The sequence below is a fragment of the Varroa destructor genome, unplaced genomic scaffold (assembly GCF_002443255.2).
Source record: "Varroa destructor unplaced genomic scaffold, Vdes_3.0 BEIS01000006.1, whole genome shotgun sequence".
In the NCBI taxonomy this organism is placed as follows: Eukaryota; Metazoa; Arthropoda; class Arachnida; order Mesostigmata; family Varroidae; genus Varroa; species Varroa destructor.
In genome coordinates, this window is record NW_019211459.1 from 17877695 (window position 1) to 17900214 (window position 22520).

The 22520-nt window shown below is 38.8% G+C and overlaps 3 protein-coding genes across 13 annotated transcripts; 2 read left to right on the plus strand and 1 right to left on the minus strand.

The window, feature by feature from the left end:
- Positions 1-196: 196 nt before the first annotated feature.
- LOC111252551 (uncharacterized) lies at positions 197-8040 on the minus strand. 8 transcript variants are annotated; one of them, XR_015330300.1, is made up of 5 exons: positions 7803-8040; positions 5374-6815; positions 5100-5204; positions 2557-3389; positions 197-2408 (listed from the first exon to the last, which is right to left on the minus strand). XR_015330300.1 is itself a non-coding variant. In XM_086993039.1 (4 exons), the coding sequence occupies exons 2-4, from the start codon at positions 6725-6727 to the stop codon at positions 3235-3237; spliced, it is 1614 nt and encodes a 537-aa protein (XP_086849165.1). In that variant the 5' UTR covers positions 6728-6813; positions 7803-8040; the 3' UTR covers positions 197-3234. The 8 variants fall into 8 exon arrangements, 6 of the variants coding, with proteins under 6 accessions (XP_086849165.1, XP_086849164.1, XP_022666407.1 ...); XR_015330301.1 differs by having other exon boundaries at positions 197-670; positions 2256-3389; XM_086993039.1 differs by having other exon boundaries at positions 197-3389; positions 5374-6813.
- Positions 8041-10264: 2224 nt separating this feature from the next.
- RpL6 (ribosomal protein L6) lies at positions 10265-13278 on the plus strand. 4 transcript variants are annotated; one of them, XM_086993055.1, is made up of 6 exons: positions 10265-10308; positions 11173-11285; positions 11636-11791; positions 12147-12278; positions 12536-12814; positions 13087-13278. In XM_086993055.1, the coding sequence occupies exons 2-6, from the start codon at positions 11175-11177 to the stop codon at positions 13210-13212; spliced, it is 804 nt and encodes a 267-aa protein (XP_086849181.1). In that variant the 5' UTR covers positions 10265-10308; positions 11173-11174; the 3' UTR covers positions 13213-13278. The 4 variants fall into 4 exon arrangements, with proteins under 4 accessions (XP_086849181.1, XP_086849183.1, XP_086849182.1 ...); XM_086993057.1 differs by lacking the exon at positions 10265-10308 and adding an exon at positions 10341-10365; XM_086993056.1 differs by lacking the exon at positions 10265-10308 and adding an exon at positions 10401-10425.
- A 2224-nt stretch (positions 13279-15502) lies between these two features.
- Positions 15503-22398, plus strand: LOC111252902 (acyltransferase PGAP2-like). The gene is made up of 2 exons (XM_022811532.2): positions 15503-16910; positions 18286-22398. The coding sequence occupies exons 1-2, from the start codon at positions 16770-16772 to the stop codon at positions 18910-18912; spliced, it is 768 nt and encodes a 255-aa protein (XP_022667267.1). The 5' UTR covers positions 15503-16769; the 3' UTR covers positions 18913-22398.
- Positions 22399-22520: the final 122 nt, after the last annotated feature.

Below are 22520 nucleotides of genomic sequence, written 5' to 3' on the forward strand. Positions count from 1 at the left end.
GCCCTTTTGCGTCCGTAGTATGTGGCAAGCTCTTATCATGGAACTTGGTACTGAATATGATTGCGACATGTAGCATCAACTACTCAGGGATAACGTCAAACTGTTTATATACCCTAAGGGTACTGATATACAGCAAATATATATACATATACACCCAGTGAACTAAAAATATATATAGCGAAAAAAAAGAGACAAATTGCGATTTAAAAACATGCCAAATGTCTATTAAGTTGGTACCCGTTAAGATATGTCAATTGTCGGGTATAATATTATAATGTTATCTTATGTACGCCGATATTTGATGAGCCTCGGTTAAAACGGTAGCAGACTTCGCTTGTAATATCCAGTCATATAGTAAGAAGCAGAAGATGTCGCCCATCACGAGTCCGAGTCGAATGATAGACTAATCCCCGTTGATGAGCAGGCTTCCCGAAGATTTTTCATTTTAAGTTCCTTAGACACTGTGTAGCAATTACCGTACAAACTAGATACTAACAGTATACTCAAGCGCATCTTCTTTTCTACAATAATCATCGGTATCACTACTATAATTAAGGTTCATCCATGATTCTCTACGTGTACAAAACGTAACCATTTTACGTACGTGTACACCTCTTCAAGCACTGATACATACCATGTTTGTCTGTTTTGCGTCAAGAGTCGATGATTACTGAACAAACAGACGAAAGACAATTTAAGATCATTATGATTTGAAATTGTCACTTGTGAATCCATATCAATGTCGGCTTATTGTTCTTTTTTAAACGAATCTATATCGTTTTGTTTACAGTAATAAGCTTTGCATAGTCCGGAACATCGAGTGAACACTTCTACAACATTGTACAATTCTCTAATCTATATACACCGATGTAACGGTTTCTTAGCTGGACCATATATAATTGTTGGCTCGTTGCACTATTATTATTACATACACGTACATAAATACAAGTCACATTCATTAATAATCTGATTCCAAGTACCTGTCGGCCCTATAATTATACAACTACGTGGTGTTGATTTACCGAACTATATAAGCTTTCCAATTTTTTTTCCCTGTTCATGTCTTGACCTATTCTCCCGAACGAACAAAAAACATGTTATTATTCATTAATCAATAATTATTAATTAAATATTTCTCTTATTAACTGCCCCTATCATCATTGGTGTGCATGTATGTATGAGTGTATGTCTGGTGAATGGGAGCGTTTTAGTGATCGCGCCGGGCAAGGAGTGATCGGCCAGTGGGGTGTTAATCGATGTCTGTAACGGAAAACTGTTGTTAATGCATTCCGATAATTGCGAAGGGCAAAAATCGCTTTTGTATGGTTAACGAATCACCGAATATGACGCTTTTGATAGGGTGGATTTTTTTGTTCATTTTTATGAAGATGACCATTTTTTAATATACCTTTTACCATTTTCCTAGGTTGTTGCATACTTTTCGATTTCAATTACTCAGTTATGAGCAAGCTGTATGTATTTATTCATTGCTATACATATATATGAGACAGAGATAAAAAGCGGATATAAAAATAATTGAATGGTTCCGCGTTGAGGGAGTTCATTTTGTTGGACACGAAGAAACAAGTAGAGAACGTGTTGTGATTCGCCAACGACGTTTTTCGGTTCTCTTCCAAAATCCAAATGTTATTCCGATTCCACACGTCTATTATGTGATAGTAATTATGTAATATTTTATTTTGATATTAATAAAAATAAAAGAAATGCGACCAATGCTTGTAGTTTGCTTTTAAAACACAAGAACAGCAACAACAACAACAACGCTGTCTTCTTCAACTTCCCTTCCGTAGTTGCCACTCGTTAAAGACAATAGCATTCATTTTCAACTCAGAACATGATCGTAATCTGCCTAAAAGGCACAGTTTTAAGTTAATTGTTAAATTTTAGTTTTGCTTTTCTCAAACTATTTTTTGAGACTGCACAAAGCTAGTATAGCAAGAAAATGCAAGTTTTTTAGAGGAAAAATAGCCATTGGAAGCTTAAAGATCTCATAACTGATAGGATTTTTCGATTGGCTATTCTTTCTAAATTAAAGGATAAAAATCCAAATTTTTCTAAAATTTATATATAATCACCCATATTTTGTGATAAGCGTTCATCTGGTCCACTTAAATTTTTCGCTGCAGCATGGAGATAGATACTACAATAGGACAGATGTCCACATTAGCTTTCTTAATACTTTTTTAGATCGCTAATGTAGCGAGAGGGTCCTATCGTGCAATCTGACGGCATACCTTGGATTGCCTCGTTGAGAGACCCTGTGCCCAAAATAAGTAGACTGAGTTGGAATGGTTGATGATCTCACTTCAACGTATACGATGTTTTGACATATCCATTTGGGTCAACTTCACTAGTTTGCCGACGTATCGGCACATAATTGTGCTACACTGTTTGACAAAATATAAACGATAGTAGTAGCATGTTAATATCAGATAAAAGCTATGCAATAAGTGTGGAAAATTAACAGTTTGAAACTAACGCCTGTTGCAGTGTTACGCTTCCTGTCTTAAAATACGAGAAATGGTTTTGATATACCTCGAGTGACGATAGTCAACAGACCACTGCCAAGGCTGTGTCATTTAATCTCAAAAAACCCATGAGCGCAAGGCAAATTTTGTCCCGGGCGATATTACTGCATCGCTTGTTAAGTCTGCGCATGCGTACGTGGGCACAACAGGACACGTCGATACGCTTATTTAGCTGCAGACGCCTCACTTCATAACAACACAGATATGTACACTTAGCGGCGCTTTTTTTTTGACTGAGCCGTGGAAGCCAAATAGTTTCATTATGAATCATTGAAAAATAGTATTACGAGTTAATGTGGTTGATGATTCGAAAATATGCAAGATGAAATGAAGTTCAGCGGTGAATCTGTATAGTACGCAAATCTCTAATAGATTCCTTTGTAAAAAAAAAAAACTTGCCTTCATACATTCGAGACAATAATTTCATTGTCTATAGAGTTATTTCTGTCATATACCTATGGTGGAAACTTTCTCCAGATCTTGAATAGAACAACAAAATCAAGAACGATTAAAGCATAATTCCTTCGAGGCCTTGAACGGATATAATCCGGTGCAACTAGAAGCCACATCAAGACACTAACGTGACATTTTGTTTGACGTATAGTTTAGGGTACGGCTATCAATAAAAAGCTTCAATAATGGTAACAATAGGGTTGATTCTATTACCAGCTTTAAAAAAAAACTATCATAGCCGTCCGCAAAGCTTCGAAAATCTCCGGTATATTTTTAATGATTTGGACATGTCGCATGTCATCACGTCATCAACCTGGCGATCGATCTTCAGGCTATGAGCTACCCACTCGACTGGAATAGATTTTACAAACTTATTCCTGCAACATACTGAAAAAATAATTTATTATTCAATTAGTGTGAGCGAGCTTTTTTAACCACCCGAAGGTCCTCTCCAGACGACATTGATCAAATGTCCACTGGCCTTCGATTTATTTAGAGCTGATGAAATACAGCTTCAATTTAACGCAAACATACTCGCCGTGTTATATTTTATATTACCGCGATTTGCCAACGCTTTCGACTTCACGGCTTTTGACGAAGTATTTAATTCAACTTTATGGCATAATTGAATTCCTCAACGGCATGGAGGACAAACGAACTCGAGCCGTTTAAAAGTAAAGGTACGACTCGGAGAGTTCAAGCCAAGCCACGCCTTATCTAAGATGAATGGCCATATCTCGTATCCTGCAGCGCTTCATCAATCACGTCGCTTCTGCCGTATACGAGCTATAGAGCGAAGCCTCAGGTCGTTTAGTCAAAGAGGTTTAACATGTTGAAATATACAGCCCATAGCTTAGCGGAATATTCAGCACTTATCCTACATATTAACTTCGAATTGTATATCTTTGAATTACGCAAATCTTCTATAGAGTAAGGCTTGCCATTCCTGTCCTTGAGCACCTTGAGAACTTTAAGTAAGGGCTATGGATGTAAAAGGTTCACAGCCATCAAATAGCTCATTTTGGTTGAGCTTTTGGGGCTCGGATCTTTGGAAGATAGCCTTAGAATTACTATAAAAATTTTAGGGCTGTTGATCATTAATCGACTACTGTAGATACGATAAATCTAGATAAATACTAATTTATACCATTTAGAAAAACCACCGATATAATTTAGAAAGTGCTTTTTTCTCTTTAAAGGCTTTGCTCCTCGATCTAACTTGGGGTGTGCATACTAAATTTCAAATAACTTCCCAAGACAGTTTATATGTAATAGTGCTAGGAAAGGTCATGAGCCATCTTCAAACATTAATTAGATATGCACACAGGCTGAGAAAGCCTTGTAACCGTGCTCGCCATCAGACGTCAGTAATCCATCGGTTTAGCCAGGCGACTTGCACGCCCATGTACAAAACAATCTGAGAAGTTTTATTTTACATCCGTAGACTTTCTGCGTAAATCTAAAAATTTGGGATTGCAGATACTAGTGTATCTTAAAGATCGCCAAAGAGGATTCATGAGCATGATATTGCCCACTGTGGCAACATTTGAAGAACCCACGATCTGTTATTCTTATCAACTTATTATTGTTACCATAACAAGTTAGCAACCTAAATAATTCGGGAAAAGACTAAACGAGAAATATCGGACCCGCAATCTTAGCCAGGCGCGCTACCCATTTTAACAGGGCTACAGAGAAACGTATTTAAACAATTTTTTTAAGATCAAACATGCCTCCAGCGTTAGATACTCTCAATGGATATGTTGGCGTTGATATGCACTAGTCCAATAAAGGGCAAATATTTCCAATTAGTAGTTTTCGTCCAAGAAATGTAAAGAGAGCACAATTTCATTGTACTGCAACATGAAATACCAGCACCTGTATATGGAACGCTAAGGAGGTGACAATATTCATTCTCATATGTAGATACCTGAGACATTCATATATACCTTAATTAGACTGCGAATAAACCATAAAGCAAAACTATTACATGAAAGACAGAAAACAAAATTCGTGACACACATTTGTCCAGTCTTTTCCTTGCCTGAAAAAGCAAGGCCCACATTTATAACAGTTGTAGAGCTTAAAATATTGGACCTTTTCCGCCACGAGTTGAATCGGAATCCGAGTCAGAATCAGGGTCAGGATAGAATCCCGCTCCAGAGTTCACAGACGGACTCAACTGTACTATACTACTCGCACCTGGAATTAACGCACACGAAGATCTAGTTTAGTCGGCGCAGTGTGCTGCGGCTGAGAGTAGAGAGTGAAACAAATAAAAGCTGTCATGAATTCTAATGGCTATGATATGTTATTGAATACGTGACCTAATCTGACAGATGAATAAAATTAAACTAGCAAAATTACACACCCCATATGACGTTAATGTTTCGAATCATCCTGGACCCTCGAATGACTTCTGCAGCCTTGAATTGGTGAGTATTCGAATCCAGCATACTATCAAGCAAGCGCAGCTCATTAGGCAAAGTTATTTTTGATGGGCTGAGTGTCGCGGCTCCATCTTTATTGCTTTTGTTGTTTGATTTTACGCCGCCGCCACTATATGTTTTGTTCTCTCTAAATGAATCCTTCGGTGTTGGGGTGTCATTTGCAGCGACGTCCTTCGCCACGATGTCCGTTGTAGCAACATTTTTCTTCACTTTTTCCTTTGGAGCGACATTCTTTTCCGCGACGTCTTTGGCAGCGAAGTTCTTGTCCATGACTTCCTTGGCAATGACGTCCTCCTCCACGACTTCCTTTATAGTGACGTCCTTCGCCATGGTATTCTTTGCAGCGACGTCCTTCTCTACAATCTCCTTCATAGTGACGTTCTTCTCCACTTCCTCTTTCGTAGAGACATCCTTCTCCACGAAGTCCTTTGTAGCAACATCCTTCTCCCCGATGTCTTTGGCATCGATGTCTTTTCCCACGACGTCATTTGCAGCGACGTCTTTCCACACGACGTCCCTTGCAGCGGCCTCCTTCTCCATGGCGTCATTTGCGTTGACGTCCTTCTCCACGACGTCGTTTGCAGCGACGTCCTTGTCCATAACGTCGTTTGCGAGGACGTCCTTCTCCACAACGTCGTTCGCAGCGACGTCCTTCTCCACAACGTCGTTCGCAGCGAGGTCGTTCTCCATGACATCCTTTACAGCGACATCCTTTGCAGGGATGTCCTTCGCAGCAGCGTCCTTCGTCGGAACGTCTTTTGGAGAGGCGTCCTTTGGAGAGGTTGCAGGAAGGACGTCCCTCATGGCAAATTTAGGAGAAACGCTTTTATCTTTTGCGGAAACACCTAAACTTGTACCAGCACTGGGTAGAGCAGAACTGAGTTTTCTGACATTGCTGTCCCGAGAGGCCGCACTCGTTATAGCCCCATCCTTTAGACCATCGCATGCAGGAGTGCTGTCCTTTGAAATTCCAAGGTCCTTGTGAAAGCTATTCCAAGAGACCGTGGAGTCTCGACTAGCCCTCGAAATGTGCAACTCCATGCTGTCTTTCGAGGGAGGATCAGGTAGAACTGAACTGTCAGCTGAAGAAATGATGGAAATCTGATTTAAAGAAGAACATTTTTTAAACCCAGAAGGTGTTGCCAGAGGCGTGGAGTCGGACAACGGTGCAGTTATCGCCGATTCTTTTAAGTTAATTGAGGAAATATCCTTAGCTAGAGTGTACGGCATCACGGACCTAAATAAAGGTGAAGATGAATGTTCCGATTCGCTCATTATGTCGTAATAGAGATTACTGTTGTTTTTGGCCTGCTAGAGCAATGAATTGACGGAGATGCTCGAAATTGCTAAAGTTGTACTACCTCTGAAAGGGCACAATCGAAAAACAAAAACTGAAATCTTTCGTTAGCTGTGTTTCACTGTTTTGATCTTCATGCAAAATTTGGATTAATTACGGATTATTAAATTGATCTCTGAATCTGTTGTACAAACATGTAGGAGTTGCTTATGTAATATTCTATTCATAATAATAGTGATTCAAAACGTATTCATAGTATTTTGGTATGTTGTCTTGAACTCAATATTATAGGTATGCCGCTCAAACGACATTAGGACGTTCGCGCTCATCATTAAAATGGACTATGAGCGAGGCCCTGGCGGCAGCATTAAGCAATCCGCAGCTGCAGAGAAGATCAGTTGATTCGTATTTCAGCCGAATCGCCGTGGACTATTTTAGCAAAAAAGAAGAACATAGGTTCATCAAAGCCCTTTGTCCGTTTGGGGAAACCTGTAGATGTCGGCCCTTGGCAGGAATCACTGCTTGGCTAAAGACTAGTTATTTCTACTTATTTCATTTTCACTGAGAACAATCAAATTTCGATTACCGCTAAGCGATTTATCGAACATCATTATCGGTTAAAGAGAATTTCTATGTTCGTAAAGAGCTATCAGCCAACGGCCATCGAATGACTGAAACCTCTGCGTCGATTCTGCGCAACAAATCTTGACTATTCCAAAATCTCTTCCAGTGAATGTAACCGCTTCGGAATAAGTCTTCCGTAATAGAAATATACACACAGCTAAACGTTTTCATTTCTAACCGTAAATCTACTCTCGTTCATCCCTGTATCTCCCGATATGCTACATAGATTTATTAGTATTCGAAAAATTAAGCTGTTGTTGAATAACTTAGGTATCCACACGACATTTTAAACGTTGATAAATACAAACACTACATATGATTATTGTTAATAACCAATGCAAAAGGACTGTACCCGCGCATATTGCGATTAACGGAGATATCTTGCAGTTGTTTACATCACGCATCAGCATTATTATGAAAGTACCATACCTTTGTCGACTATGTGACAGCTCGTTGAGTGGTTACAATACGCGAGGATTTGACGGAGTTCACAGCGAACATGTGCCCGCCAAGCAAATTTTGGCGCCTTCTTAGGGTACTAACTCGCCTTTATCGGTAGCTACAAGAATGCTAGCCAAGTCAGTGTATAGTTTCCCGCTCTTGAATAAGCCCCCTTAGCGGGGTCACTAACCCATCGGTGAAAAAGGCACTCCACATTCGAATATACTCTCTAGTAAATGAAAATATCTGATGGCGTCATCGTTCGATGCGGCTGTAGAGATAAACGATGTTGACAATGTTGTGGTTATGTAAGCCAAAAAAAAAATGCTCTCAAACAATAACTATGAACGAATGCAGTTTGCGCCAAGCTAAACTGTTTTCAAAAAAAAAACATTAAACTTTAGCCGGCTAAAAAATCCTAACCAGGAATACAGTTAAACCTGAGACATGTCTAAGAGACTCGGTGAATATCAGTAAACAACATGCAAAATGCAATACAGGAACCATAGTCAAATTTTCCCCCAATAACTTGTAGGAACCTTTCATATAGCTTGCATGGACAATGACGATCAGCTTTGGGTGTCTTAGATCCGACAGAGTTTTCTTCTCGAATAGAATGGTATAATTGAGAGCAGCACGCCGGCACAATCGATGAACTCTAGCAAAGCATTGAAGATACCAAAATAACAGTAATAGTACTGACAAAAATTGCGCTTGTCACCCCCCCTCGAAAATAGTACATTTTTTTTACGCAAGAAATTTTAAGCAGCAGAACTATATTCTGTAATGATATACCGGGTAATATACTTGAAAAAATGCGGTTAACCAATTCTTCCCAATGGTAAAGGTCAGCTTTCCTATCCTCTTCCACAGAGGTCTAGCTTTATCGATCATGGTTAATAACTAAATGATTGGGTGTGGCTGTCAGTTAATAAAGCAAGCTTTACAAATAAAAATATTAGGTTACGTTGCTGCATTTATCGCTGGTACAATTTATATATGGACATCTGAACTACATTTAGAGTTCAGTACAGAAGTGAGTTGTAATACACAACAATAAATATTCTCTTAACAATCAATAGCTAAGCTCAGTTAATCAAGCGTTATTTTTTAATATTAAGCAATCTTAAATATAGCAATTCCGTGTTAGGTATTTTAACTTGCATTTCCAGAAAAACAAAGTGGATTGTATATTAGTTTATGAATAACGAGGTTGATATATATGTACAATTCCATTTTATTCAACTATTTCGTACAACAGATCGTTGACCCTAACTAGACCATTGCAGACTAGCTGATGTTGGCAGAGGATAATTTGTATTGTACCTCATTCTACTCGGACGGTCTGTTTACGTTTGTGAAAGAAGCCTGTCATGTCATAAGTAGGTTTTTTGCTATTTCTTTAAATCCCGGGACACGTCAGGTTGTTGCCTCAATCAGTGAATTATGTAGTCTGGAATAGGTATCGTTGACATGTGGAAGGTTATTACAGATCATGGAGTTTTTCTTTGCTTTGCAACTCCAAAGCAGCAGATGCTTTGAAATATCGCCCCCCGTATAACCGAAATCTCTGCACTTATACGAAGTACATAATGTTGATAACCCATCATATGGATAACGCTGTAGTTGTATCAGTTACTACTTGGAATGAATTGTTTTGCGGGACTGTTATACGAGATTAATGGCTATACAACAGAGACGTATGGGTAAGGGTAGGCCAATAGGCCAACGTCTGTTTAGCTAGCTGATACATTCCAGGGACTTGGACAAGTTTATTGAAATACAAATGGCAGAAAAATCTTTTGTAAACAAAAGGATTACGGAACCAGCATATTATTAAATATGTTTCATTAAGAATGAATTCGTATGGAACATATTTAATAATATTCGATATATACATAACAGATACCATGTGTGGATGCATCGAACAGGCTTAGGAAATTAGATTAGGAGGCAATTGCTGTATCATAAATAGGTCACAAGTATATGGTAACATGTAATCCAACTAACTTTTGTATGCTTTAAGCTATTGCAATGAGATTCATTTAATAGCATGCCTTGTCATTATCTAATTACCCAAATTAAATGTATTAACTTGTTTAGTAGTCTCCAAAAACGTCTATAATGCCCAATTATTAGTACAGTTAAAAATATTACGTAAAACTAAGTAGCGCTGATTAATATAATTTACCTTGGATGTATTATAGTGCGTTTATCAAGTCATGGAACATAAATCCCATACCTGCCGTAACTGTAATTTTGACAAGACTAACTCAATAGAAAACTACAAGTGAGATTTCAAGAAATGTCAGATTTATTCCAAATTCAAGTTTTCCTTTTGTTTATGGCATTATGGACAAGTACACCAGCCGTTATGTTGTATCTACACCGAATCACTTCGAAAGTTCAAATTTCCCGCCATGCAACCAGACGAACCCGACGTGGCGGATGCGAAACTACTGTGCTTCCTTTTAGGCTTGCGTTCTAAGACGAGGTGCGTGTGTGGTTTGCGGTGTAGAAAGAAATCCGATGAAATCAATATAAATTTAATGTGAATACACGTGAATTTTGCACGAAAGGATACATTTAAGGATATCGCTATCTTGTGCATGTAACGTGTAGATGTGAAACCGCTTGTCTCGCAGCGAAATGCTAGCTCGTCTGAGATTCTATTCTAGTGCTCTCTCTAGCTATGTTTGCTCTCTGTTATGGAAGTCTGATGAATTGCCAGAAAATCTGTTATTATTAATTGAAGCTAGCAGTGCTCGTACCTTTAGATCATGTAGTTGGAGACTTATGTCCCAATATGTAAGAGAAAATATTAATAGCGTTGCTTTTAAATGTTTTTTTTCTGTACGAAGTACGCGACAAGCCCAAATCAAATATAACATGTGGTGTCTCTTTCGAAAGGAACTTTTGTGATGTTGTCCCACCTTGTAATTGGAAAGTAAATGCATTCTAGGGAATAGTTTCTAGAAATTTCTCTTAAAATTAGGGCCGCTGCCAGGACGATATGCTTCATTTCACGTGTAAAATATCATTGTTTACAATAGAGTATGTGAAACAACGTGTTGTTTCACAACTTGTCTCTCTGAAGTGCGAGTCTTCAATGTGTTGAGCAAATTTACAAATCTTTTGTGGTAGCCGTTTTAGCTTAATGAACTTCAAGAATATCCGCAAAGTTCAAAACTTCAATCCAACCCTGATAGTTATAATGGTTCTGCACAAGACTCAAAAGTGTCAAAAAAAAAGGACAAACTATACAAACATCGATGGCTGACAAAGTGGCGTTTGATTTACTATGAAGTTTTTTGTATGATTGAATTTCGTGTCATGTTCTGTGTGTACCCTATTTCAGACATGGCCGGTGCAGCGAAAAAGCCCGCGAAGAAGGCGGTGCAGACTGTCAAGCATAAAGAGTTGAAAAATCCGCTGATCGCTCGCGGAATCCGCAAGTTCTCCAATGCGCAGGTGAGCTAAATCGCATTGAGTGAAATTGAAGTGTGTGTTTAATTAAGCACTTGAAGTATTGGCCAAGTGCTACAAATCGACCCATATTCTTCCAAGCAGTTCAACATCTGCACATGTACGCCTGTGATGACATGCTTCTTACTGAACACGCTAGCCGTGACGAGCGTTTTCGTTTTTTTACACTTGTACTGTCTGACACTGCGTACGATTGTACAATTTTACGCTCCTGTACTTGTTTGGCATATATCAGGTGCATCCTTGATGTATGTAATGAATGCGTTTGTTATGTAAGGATGGAATGTCATTTTTAACAGGCGGGTCCTTAACCTGTCGTCTGTTTGCTTATACAGGTCATGCGACGCACTGGATCGTGGAAATTCGTTAAAGATCCAGTCGAACTAGCCAAAGCCTTCCAAACACCTAAGAAGGTCGAAAGAAAGACTATTGTCAAGCAAATCGGTGGAGATAAGAACGGCAAAGAGCGTGTGATTCTTGTCAAAAAACCGGTAAGTATCATGGCGTTTTCTGCAGATACATCGCAAAAGAGGTTCTATTCGCCTTTTCTCACAGAACACGTACAAGTGCTAGAACCCCTGGGGTAAGATCATTGGTTGTTAATGAAATCTAACATGGAACGCCATTTGTTGCTTCAGCTACTTTGTTGTAGACATTATAATTATTAATTACGATCATGATCATGACGAAGTACCAAATGTTCCGCATTTGTACTTTATGAACTATGTTTTTCGATAATATTATCTCTCAAAAAGGTCACAATATTATCTGCATTGCGACGAAAAGCAGTAAAATGAATGCTTTAATGAAGATCAATGAATGATGTGATCTGTTCACATTCTTTAGCGCAAATTCTACTCTACTGAGGACTCGCTGAAACCTCCGAAGACCTCTCGCAAACGTGTTTACCGCGCGGCTCGCAAGAGCATCACGCCCGGCACAGTACTAATCCTTCTTGCCGGACGCCACCGTGGAAGGGTAAGTTTACACTCTGCTATAAACTAAAACTGCTAAAAATGAGCGATGGAAAGGTATTAACTAATTATAATTAATTAAGAACAATTTCAGGCATCTCAGCGGTATGATGACAACTAAACAAATTCCAAGAATTCCTACATACATATGATATGGTGATTTCAATCCAACCCTGACAAAAACCCCTGATTTTTAGATATCAACCAAATGAAGCAACATTATCTTAATCGTGCTCTTTTGTGGCTTTCTTCGTTACACAGCGCGTGGTATACCTTAAACAGCTCGAATCCGGTCTCCTCCTTGTTACGGGCCCATATAAGCTCAATTCCTGTCCATTGCGCCGTATCCATCAGAACTTCGTAATTGCAACCTCGACCAAGCTCGATATTACCTCCGTGAAGCTCTCGGAGCAGCTTAAGGACCAGCTATTCGCTAAGCCCAAGATGCCTCGTAGCAAGGGTAACACAGCTAGAGGAGGCGACCTTTTCGAGCAGAGGAAGGTGGACTTCATCCCGTCCGAAGAAAGGAGGAAACTGCAGGTGGATAATTTTTTCCCGTTATCATACCTAATGATAGTTTTTACATGTAATCTTATGATAGTGGGCTAAGGTGTTAGAAAATATCTTCAATCTAGTAGTTCAAATGATGAGGCCTTTATTATTCCAATAGTTCCTTCCGATACAGGATGAGGGATGTTACGTACTCACTGAATGACTTACGCATCATAGACTTCATCTTTTTATTATCTCGGATTTTAAATATATTCTTGGTCGTTCTTCTGCTTCTCTATTTGCGTTTTATGAATGCTCAGGTTGAGGTGGACAGCCAGCTTTTGGAAGTGATCGGGAAAAATCCAGATGCGGAGGTCCTGAAGCAGTATCTGAAGAAGCCCTTCGCATTGAACTCGAGGATGTATCCTCATGCGCTGAAGTTTTAGAATAAACCACAGTTCGTTATGACGCAGGGCCGCATTGGTCAAAAAATAAAGTAAAAAAAAACTTGGCGTACTCCTTTTTCATTTGGAACACTACTTACTTAACGTGTTGACTATGAATTACGATGTGATAGTGCTCAAAATATGGTAACTTGCAATAGCAATTTGCAAACGGTCAAATTGACGGGAGTGGTAGATCAAGTGTTAAGCACAACAGGTAATGCTATAATAATAATAACAATAACCTTAATAAAGTTTGATTATTACTGTGGTGGTGGACGATTTGATCGAAACCGGTTGATAAAACTAAGATCGTATTTTCATATCATAACTTAAATGTATCAAATTTGCTTCGATAAATCGGCATTTATTGTGTTACAAGCAATAAACGTATTGGGGAGTATGACGTAAAAGGATAATTAGACTACCTCCTTAGTTTAATTCGATGGTATAATTAGATTTTACAACCTAAGTTGAATTTTATATCTTCGCTGTTGAACTGCTGCGGTGGCGGGGAAAATGAAAACCCAAACTTGTACCATAAGGTCTCCGATTCAATTAACAGCTGAGAATCACTGATATTTTGAGATAAACTAAGTTATTAATGGTAACACAGAGCACAGTTGTGGTTGATTACAATGTTATAATTTTCGTGATAGGGCAGTGGTAACTTGTTTGTTTAAAGCCGGGATAGCCCCCTCTTCTGTGTGGTTCTTGCGGATTGTTTGTATTAAGTCAGCTATGGAAAAAGGTCACGCGTACACGCTTCTATTTGTTCTACCCCTAATTAGTTCGAAATTAGTTCCACTGCGTCACAAACATCGCAAAGACACATTCCTTTGGTGAGAATGGCGTTTTTTGACATACGCTTGGCGTTTATTATCGATTTAATGAATAGTAATAGAAACCACTAGGTGACTAGGAACACTAATGGAAGGTAACTAAATAATTTTGTTTTCGATTACGGCCCGTAGCTCAACAAAAAGCTTTGCAGAAGCTGAAGCTTTGTTTTTGTCGATAACCAACCAGCCTCTTTCGTTTCAGTATCAACATATATAGCAAACCATCTAATACCGATGAAGAGTGGTAATGGCTTTGATATCATCGATCGGGTTTGAGAGTCTCAAAAAAAAAATGCTCATGTGTCCTATTATTGTTATTATCGCCTGAGACTCTTGCGGCTTCTGAACGCGCGTTTCTATTCACAGCTATTGTGTAAAAGCACCTCTCGTGAGAATTATGTTCTTACATTTTCCAGGTGTATAAAGCTCTCCCCTAGGATCGCACTGGCTGTACTCAGCTCAAATATTTCAAATTAGAGAACTGGTGTCTGATAGATGAAAGATACAGGCGAAATGTAGCAGGCGACATTAATGCTTGTTAGTAAGCAATCTATTTTTACATGTTTCCATAAAGTAATTAGATTGAATAGCTAAGGCTGAAAATCACTTCATTGCGAAAAAAAAAAACGTGAAATATCGAAAAACAATATGGTTTTTAATGGCACCTAACTGCCAATTCTTCTATATTGATATCTGCATCAATAGTACGAAACAAAAGCCTGAACGGCAAAGCCTCTATTGAGAGATAAAGAGGGCTCTCTGATCGGAGCCCCTCCATCGATATACATTGCAGTGCATCAAGTCTACGATTAAATGAGTGAGTTTATGCATAAGCGGCAAAACAAGGCTGATTTTATATGACAAAGGGGGGTGTTTATATGCAACGTTTATTTTTGTGGCTTATTTTGAGGTACAGAATCATTGGCTCAATAAAAATAACCCGTCTCTAACTATTTTGAAATATCTCCATTTCCTGTATCGACCTATTGCAAGCGTATAATTGTCCACATTTTCTTGCGCATGCCGAACCAAACTGCCCCAGTGAAACCAGTGATATCGAAATTATAAACACTGGATGTTTTTTTCACCAAATGTTCCATCATAATAAAATATATTCACTTTGGTATTTGTAATCACGATCGCTCGGTTAAAATTGACAGGCACGAATCAATAGCCATTGACCCCCTTCGAACCAAAACCTGACTTATTTATATCGGTTTCTGTATCGCAGTCGTGAGGGCCATTAGAGCTAAGCAGATTAGCTGTACCCTGAAGCGTCTTGATTTATTTGAAACTTTATCAAAGAGACGTCATCTGTAAAGACAGATGCATAGTGCAGGTAGGTGATTCATCGACTGTGGTTTAAATTCCACAATACGCGTTGTTTCTGGAGTAGTTTAAACGTCTTACGGAAGTATTACTTCTGCGTACATGGGTAAGCGTTAAGTAGCTTCGTATTTGCGCAACTGCGCAATCTTTAGTACTTCCCAACACAGCAGCTGATAAAAAATATCGCAATGTCTCTGTGCAGCAGCCACATCCACACGCTAACTCAAAGTAGCCTAGCAAACCCCATGAAGACACTTCGACCTGGCTTACATGTCTGATTGGGAAATTCGCAGGAAGAATGACGATCCTATAACGGACTTGATTCATTAGGACCGTATCCCGCGTTGCATATTCGATCTAACTGTAGAGAATGAGTGCTCCCACCTTAGAAAACAGCTACAGTAGTGTGGGTGTCAGCTGTATTTTCAAGTGTTTTTGTTGACTGCCTTGGCGGGGGCGGCTGCTGTTGCAGCTATTGGTACTGCTTTTGGGACCAGTGACTGTTATCTTTCGACAGTCAAATGCGTTTAGTGATGATCAGTACCAACGGCTCGACGGGCAATCAACCTGAGAAGCTCGCTGCATTGTGTGTGTTAGCTAAAAAATATGGTGCTCTTCTATATTTCTTGGATTCACCTGGATCACTGTTGATAGATACCTCCTTTCTCACTGAGCTCCTATTTGATGGGAATATTCTCTTAATGCTACATCCGTGCAGTGCAACGTTGTACGTACTGCTTGCTAACTCTTTTTGAGACATTTTCTCGGCTTATAATAGGAAATCACAGTTTTGACTCCACTAGCGTTAATAACAGTGGAGCCACGACATCCAACACCAGAAAGCCACAAGGCTATTCTGGCCGTATAAAGAAATAATCGGAGAATGATGGCGGGCGGATTGCAACCGATGTTGTTGGTACTTCTCACATCAGTTCGCTGACGTGCCATCTCTGACGTTCGTTGTTCAAGCCAAATCAACTCTCTGTTAGTCATGAGGATGCGATCATAAGGGTACCTCCTATAACGTATCGATAGTATTCTACGATACCAAAACAAGACAGTGTATTGTATTCAAAAAAGTAGCAAATCTACTTCAAACACTCCAAATAGTTGCTCCCTTTCTGATACGTCCTTGAGGCGGATTCTGTGGGTGACAGCAACGAAGACCTGATCGGGAGCACCACTGCACGCCACTAACAGTGATCAAGCGATAACGCATAAGCAGCGTTTGTTCATCATATTTGTATTTAACGTATGCTCACACTGCATTCGTTTGTGCATCGCACGAGGGCGCTGTGTGATTTCGTCGTTGATTTTTGTGATGTCAATAGTCGAAAGGAAGATGCCTTGGATTTTCTTGTTGTTGTAGGCTAGCCCAACAAATTAAGAATGTCGCGTTCGACGCTTGTGACATACCATGCGTCATCGATTGCGTTGTACGTTGTTTCTTTACCGCTTTTCTCCTTCATCTTCTGTATCGGTTATTCGCTAATTTTCAACTTTACCGCTAGCACGCAAACGCACTGCAAGGTAGGTTTAATGTTCCTGATAAAAAGCATTGTTTTTAAAGCGTTTTGAAGGGCTCGAGTATTTGATTATGATACGCTGCGTTTGAATTTATTCAAGGTTATGTAAATAATAAAAAGATTAGAAATTATCTCAGATTCAATCAATTGTATGTGTACACCGAGAAATCCGACGCGCCCCCAATACTTGATGCTTGCCTCTTTTTCTTAGAAATATATAAACAAGTACGTTAATTATGAAGAGATGCCAGTAAATAGTTAGAATTGCATGCTATTTTTTCTGCTCCTGCGCATTAACCCTTTGGGAGAAGTTCGTTCGATTACAATGAGACGAAATTTATCTAATGCATAGACTGCCCGTGTTAACAAAAAGCGTTAACCAATTTCACTTCAGTTGAATTGTTTCTAACCTCGTTTGTATGCCTATTACCTACGTAAGGATTTAAATTATATCAAGGAACGACCCTAGGAGCTAAACAAGTAATCATTCAAGTATAGACATTGGACGAGTTATTGTAACTTCGGTATTCCGGCTGACCTTTTATTATCTACTCACGTCGCGTAAATCGTTGCTTACGTATCTTCCATTCATTCGTATCTTTTATGTTGTTGTATCCCTCATAAACCGGCCACTAATTACTTTATTTTACCTATTTAGTTTTAGTACAAATTTTCATAAGCTGTACGTATAGAAACGTTAGTTGCATTTTCGCTTATCTTATTAAAAAGCTTTATAAGTAAAAAAAGTCTTATTTAGCATAGAACTCGGTCTTTCAGAATCCACAAAAAGAAACGCTAAAGTATAGCTCATATTACCCCCTACAACTTCTTCCATGAATACTTAGAAGCAGTTTTTGTAGAAAGAACTCCCAGAACGTCAAGGAAAGGAATTCATACTCCATTGTTGGACAAGTAGATACGATTGATGGTAATCAAGGCCCTACGAAACGAATGGATACAGGCGATAATGACTCCGGATCGTTCGATACTTGTTCGAGAATGTAACGATAGGAATGGAATCGGCATCACTAAGAGAGCGCACGGTTTTCTAATTTGTCTACAGACTAGAGCCTTGTTCTAAAGTTGATAACGTAGCAATTTCCTGTTTTCAAATTAAACATTTTTGCCACAAGACATTTAACACATAGAATAGTAATTACTGTTTCGATTCGTAATAAAGTTATTAGTGCAATCTAAACATAAAAGGAGAGCGTTTTTTCGTCAACAGTAAATCATTATTACGTTAGTTAAGTGCTATAGTATTTATACCAGCCAGTCATACCTGCTACTCTCTTTTTCCATATAATTGTTATTATTCCTATTTTAACATTGACTCCCTCATATAATGTCTGTTTTTGCACACGCTTTTCATATTTCAGGTAGCAAATCTTCTTCCATCAATTAGTGCAGCTATCGGTAGTTTCTCTCCTCAGAAGTTCGTCTGGCGAACCGGAATTGGTATACACAGTGCGCCGCGTTTTGTGTTTGCCGTTATGTATCGAAGCTGGCACCGGACCATTCTTCCCGTACAATACCGCCTGCTAGCCGATGTAGCGTTCATCCTCGAATTCATTGAAGATACAAGCCTGCTTGGCCTTACCATGGTTTCGTCATCAGAGAACTATCCGGTTCATGAGAAGTGTTTCATCACATTCCTTCTAACTAGTGTAGCATACATGTGTTTGTGTGCTTTCGTGCTACCTCGGCTCCAGCAGCACCGGCGGGGCATGCAGCATCGGCAGTCGTTGCTGGTCAAACGTCGGGCATGCCTAACTACACTGGTCTGTTCTGCCATCTGCGCAGCGACCTTCTATAGGCATAATGCTTATTGCGAGCCCTACATGTACACAGTATTCGCACTTGCTGAATATTTAATTGTCCTGTCAAATATGGCGTTCCATGCAACCGCCTACTACGACTTTGATGGAGCCACCATCGTCGTTGGGTCAGCAGGGGAAGGCGGTGACGATGCTGTGCAGCTTCTTAAGCGGACCGCGTTCTCGTAGGCCATCGTCGTTGGAAGTTATCGCAAAAAGGCTAATGGCCTTCTTGCACGTTCCTGGCCTCTTGGGGTCTGCTCGCCCAAATTCGAGTCAATTTTGTCTACTTTTATTTCGATTCTTTATTAGCCCTGTTCTGTTTCGCTTATTAGATCTTTACTCTGTACCATGCAGTCTAGAGTTGAGTACCTGGAAAATTTCTAGTGAATAGGTATTCTCAGTTGGTTGTTTGTCACATCATTTTTTCTTCAAAGGTTCTTCGTCGTTTGCATGGAGAATTCTTTGTTTAAAAACCGTTAGTCTACTACTGCGTGGTTCCTTGAAAACTCTTCCACTTTTTCGTCAATCTTGTGTCCGGAACTTATTTTAGAGGAACGCTTATATGACTCCACGCCGTGATAACGCAACACTTAATACAGTAAAACCGTCGATTAACATAGGTATGTTGTAACTTAGAGTATATAAGAATGACGCTAGGATGATGATTGCTAAAGTATAGCAGGTCAATTTCCTAACCTAATGAAACTTTTTGAAAGCCTTTCGATAGGTGGGTTATTTTTAGAGATGATCTATGAGATTTTGACCTATCTTATGACATCTAACGTACAAAGTGTACCTTAAAGCCGTGAGGCTATTGGCATATGAATAGGGTAGGGTATAATAAGCCTGAATGTGAATGACTCTAGGTGACTCGGAAGTAGTATAACCGTGTTCTATTGTGTGTCCTACATTTCCGTGGACCGACATCGCTATGATCTCGGGGGGGGGGGGGGGGGTGGGGGGGGGGGGGGGCTTAAGTAAATATCATGTTGCTATTTAAAGTGTTACTACATATAAGTATCGTAGTAATTTATAAGCGAATACTGCAAGTATTAACTTGATGCTAAACCGAATGAGAGTTCGATCCCTGTCTCCTTCTGCCTGCGTCAGTCGACAACTTTGAATTTCATATTACCTTAGAATCGATTATTTCATGAACGTTTTGCGTTGTCAGAACACTCTCATAATTTTCAAGCTACAGACCGGTGGAACAACAGTCTTATTAAAGTTTTGCTTCTCATATCGTACAACTCTGGATGAAAGAATTTTGTCTAAAATGCTTCTTCCCTACTAGTTGTGCACTTGCATTCACTATCATAATTCCTATCGAATCGATCTTTGGGTTAGCCGAATATAAACAGCTGCCAGAACATACGTGCAAATTAAAATTAATCTCAGAGCTGATTTCGGGAGGTAGTCGAGGAAGATTAATGGAAGAGCACTTTCTGCTCGCGGTTTTAACACCAATTTAAAAAAATCAGCTTAAATTATCAGCTGGGTGGCTAATGGCCTATTTTTTTAAGTTAATCCGTAGTGATTGCATAAGAAGGTATAATAAGGTATATGCTAGCAATGCATGGCGGCGAGACCGAATGCACATTTCATGGCTTCCATTGTGGTGTCCACAGATAATTCAAATAACAAAACGTGAGATACTTCGGGTCAAAGGTCGACCAAGAAATGTTTTCCAGTACTGTGTTTACTTTACTTATACAATTAAGACGATTGAAAATATGCTAAGCATGTTTTCTGCATACGTTTATTTTATAGGTGTATTGAAATTGTTGCAAATTGCGTTGTTAAAATTGGTTTAAAAAATGGAACGCACAAACGATTATCGTAAAATATACCCTTCGGTGAAGCGAACAGAGAAAGACGAAAAGTCATCATGTTTTCAGTCAGTGTTAAACACTGTTGTACAAATCCATATGTTATGTTTTGTAGATTTTTGGAAATGATAAACTTTAGCGCTGATTAGTGCTTGTATTTATGCAATATGCGTCCCGTTCCATCTGCCCACAGTACAACATTGTGACCTGTTAACTGTGCTTTCTAACAGTAATAGATATCAATACGCCAATGTTAGTGCAGAAGCACTTGCTGAAAAGGTCTACAAAGTCGGTGCGCTCTACATTCTAGAAAGTAATAATCATTTAATAACTGAATCGGTGAAATATGGTACCACTGATTTGCATACTTACGTTATCTTGCGTACCCTGTCACTTCCTCATCTTTCATCCCGTACTTACTCTAGTCTTACTTGTTTCTACTTCTTTCTCTATTCTGTTAGTAAATAACCAGGTAAATTGATCTGCTACCCGTTAATAAATCTCTTGAAACAATTTTTTTTTAAATTTAAATACGTTAGCTAAGAATTTTTTATTATGTATTATTTGTTTTATTCGTAATTAGTTATTAGTAATGCGCCGCAAAACATAGTCCAAACAGCAATAACAACGTACCTGAATTGGACTGAATAATCATGCCGAGGTTTCTTTAATACCATTGTAACGATGATAAACAGTACGCATCGCATGCCGGTTTCTCCATATGTCTAATTACAGTTGCTAGTAATTTAAACATATAGGCTATATACAAGCAAAGTTTTTGTTGCCTATATTCAACTTTCCCAGGTGCTGAAGAAATTCACATTTGTGCAGTAATGACTAGTTCAACATTTGTACGGCGCTTCTGCGCTGGTCTTTATTTCTGTACAAGCTGTTAATTTAATACACAATTGTGCTGCTTCCTTGTTGACACTACTGCTGTTACTGTGCTATATCATCCAGAATCAAAATATCTCGCCGCCACTGACTACGACCTGATAGGTTTATGACCGTAAATACAGCCGCCTTCAGCTTAAAAAGTCATAAAGCGGCCAATTGTTATGTATTATTGGTAGTATATTTGCTCTGTTAATGTTCATGTTTTTAAAGGTCTTCAAACTTCAATAGATTTTTGTCGAATGAAATAAGCTACAAGCAAGACAAAACAAATTCAATTATATCGTAACAATGTAGAGTGGTATTGCATCACACGAACTTCAAGCCAAAATATACACTAGTAGACAAATGATTGAATGAATGAATTCTTGCGCAAGCGGACAAGCTTGAAGCATAGCTACTTTGTAGCTTTGCAAAGAAACGAATAAGCGGAAATGATGCCTCATCATATAGGTTTGAGACACGTTCACTTTTTTTTGTTCATGTTTTGCGGCCACAGACGTCCATTTTAGATTCAAAGAATTAATACATACACCTATAATTAATTTTCTTTGTTTTTATTTGTCTAGTTATATGCATATGCGCTATAGAATGACGAACTAAAAACGCATGAGTGAACATACGAGTTTATAAACAAATGACGAAGGTCTTGTTTCTTATTGTATTCCAGAATTGTAGTTAATTTTTGGGAGCTCCTAGTTTTTGCTGTAAGCAAAACGATAAGTTGATAATGTTAAGAACAACGACACTCATGTTACTTCAAATAACGGCAAGAAATCACTTCCATGATTAGAATATTAATTTTTTAAAATATAAGAATTCAATTAATTTTTCTTGATGTTACAAAACTGCAACTAGCCACGTTGATGTAAGTCCAACGAGCAATAAGTAGGGAAATGAATAACATAAAAACAATGATAACACTTTAATAAAAGCTTTTTGCACTCTATACACTGTGTATCTCTTCATAAAAAATGATATTGTGTTAAGAAAGTCAGGTATGCTTTCGAAAGTAAGTATATCGTAAGTGAAAATATGATTCTTGTAAAACCTGAAAGAAAATACTTGGAA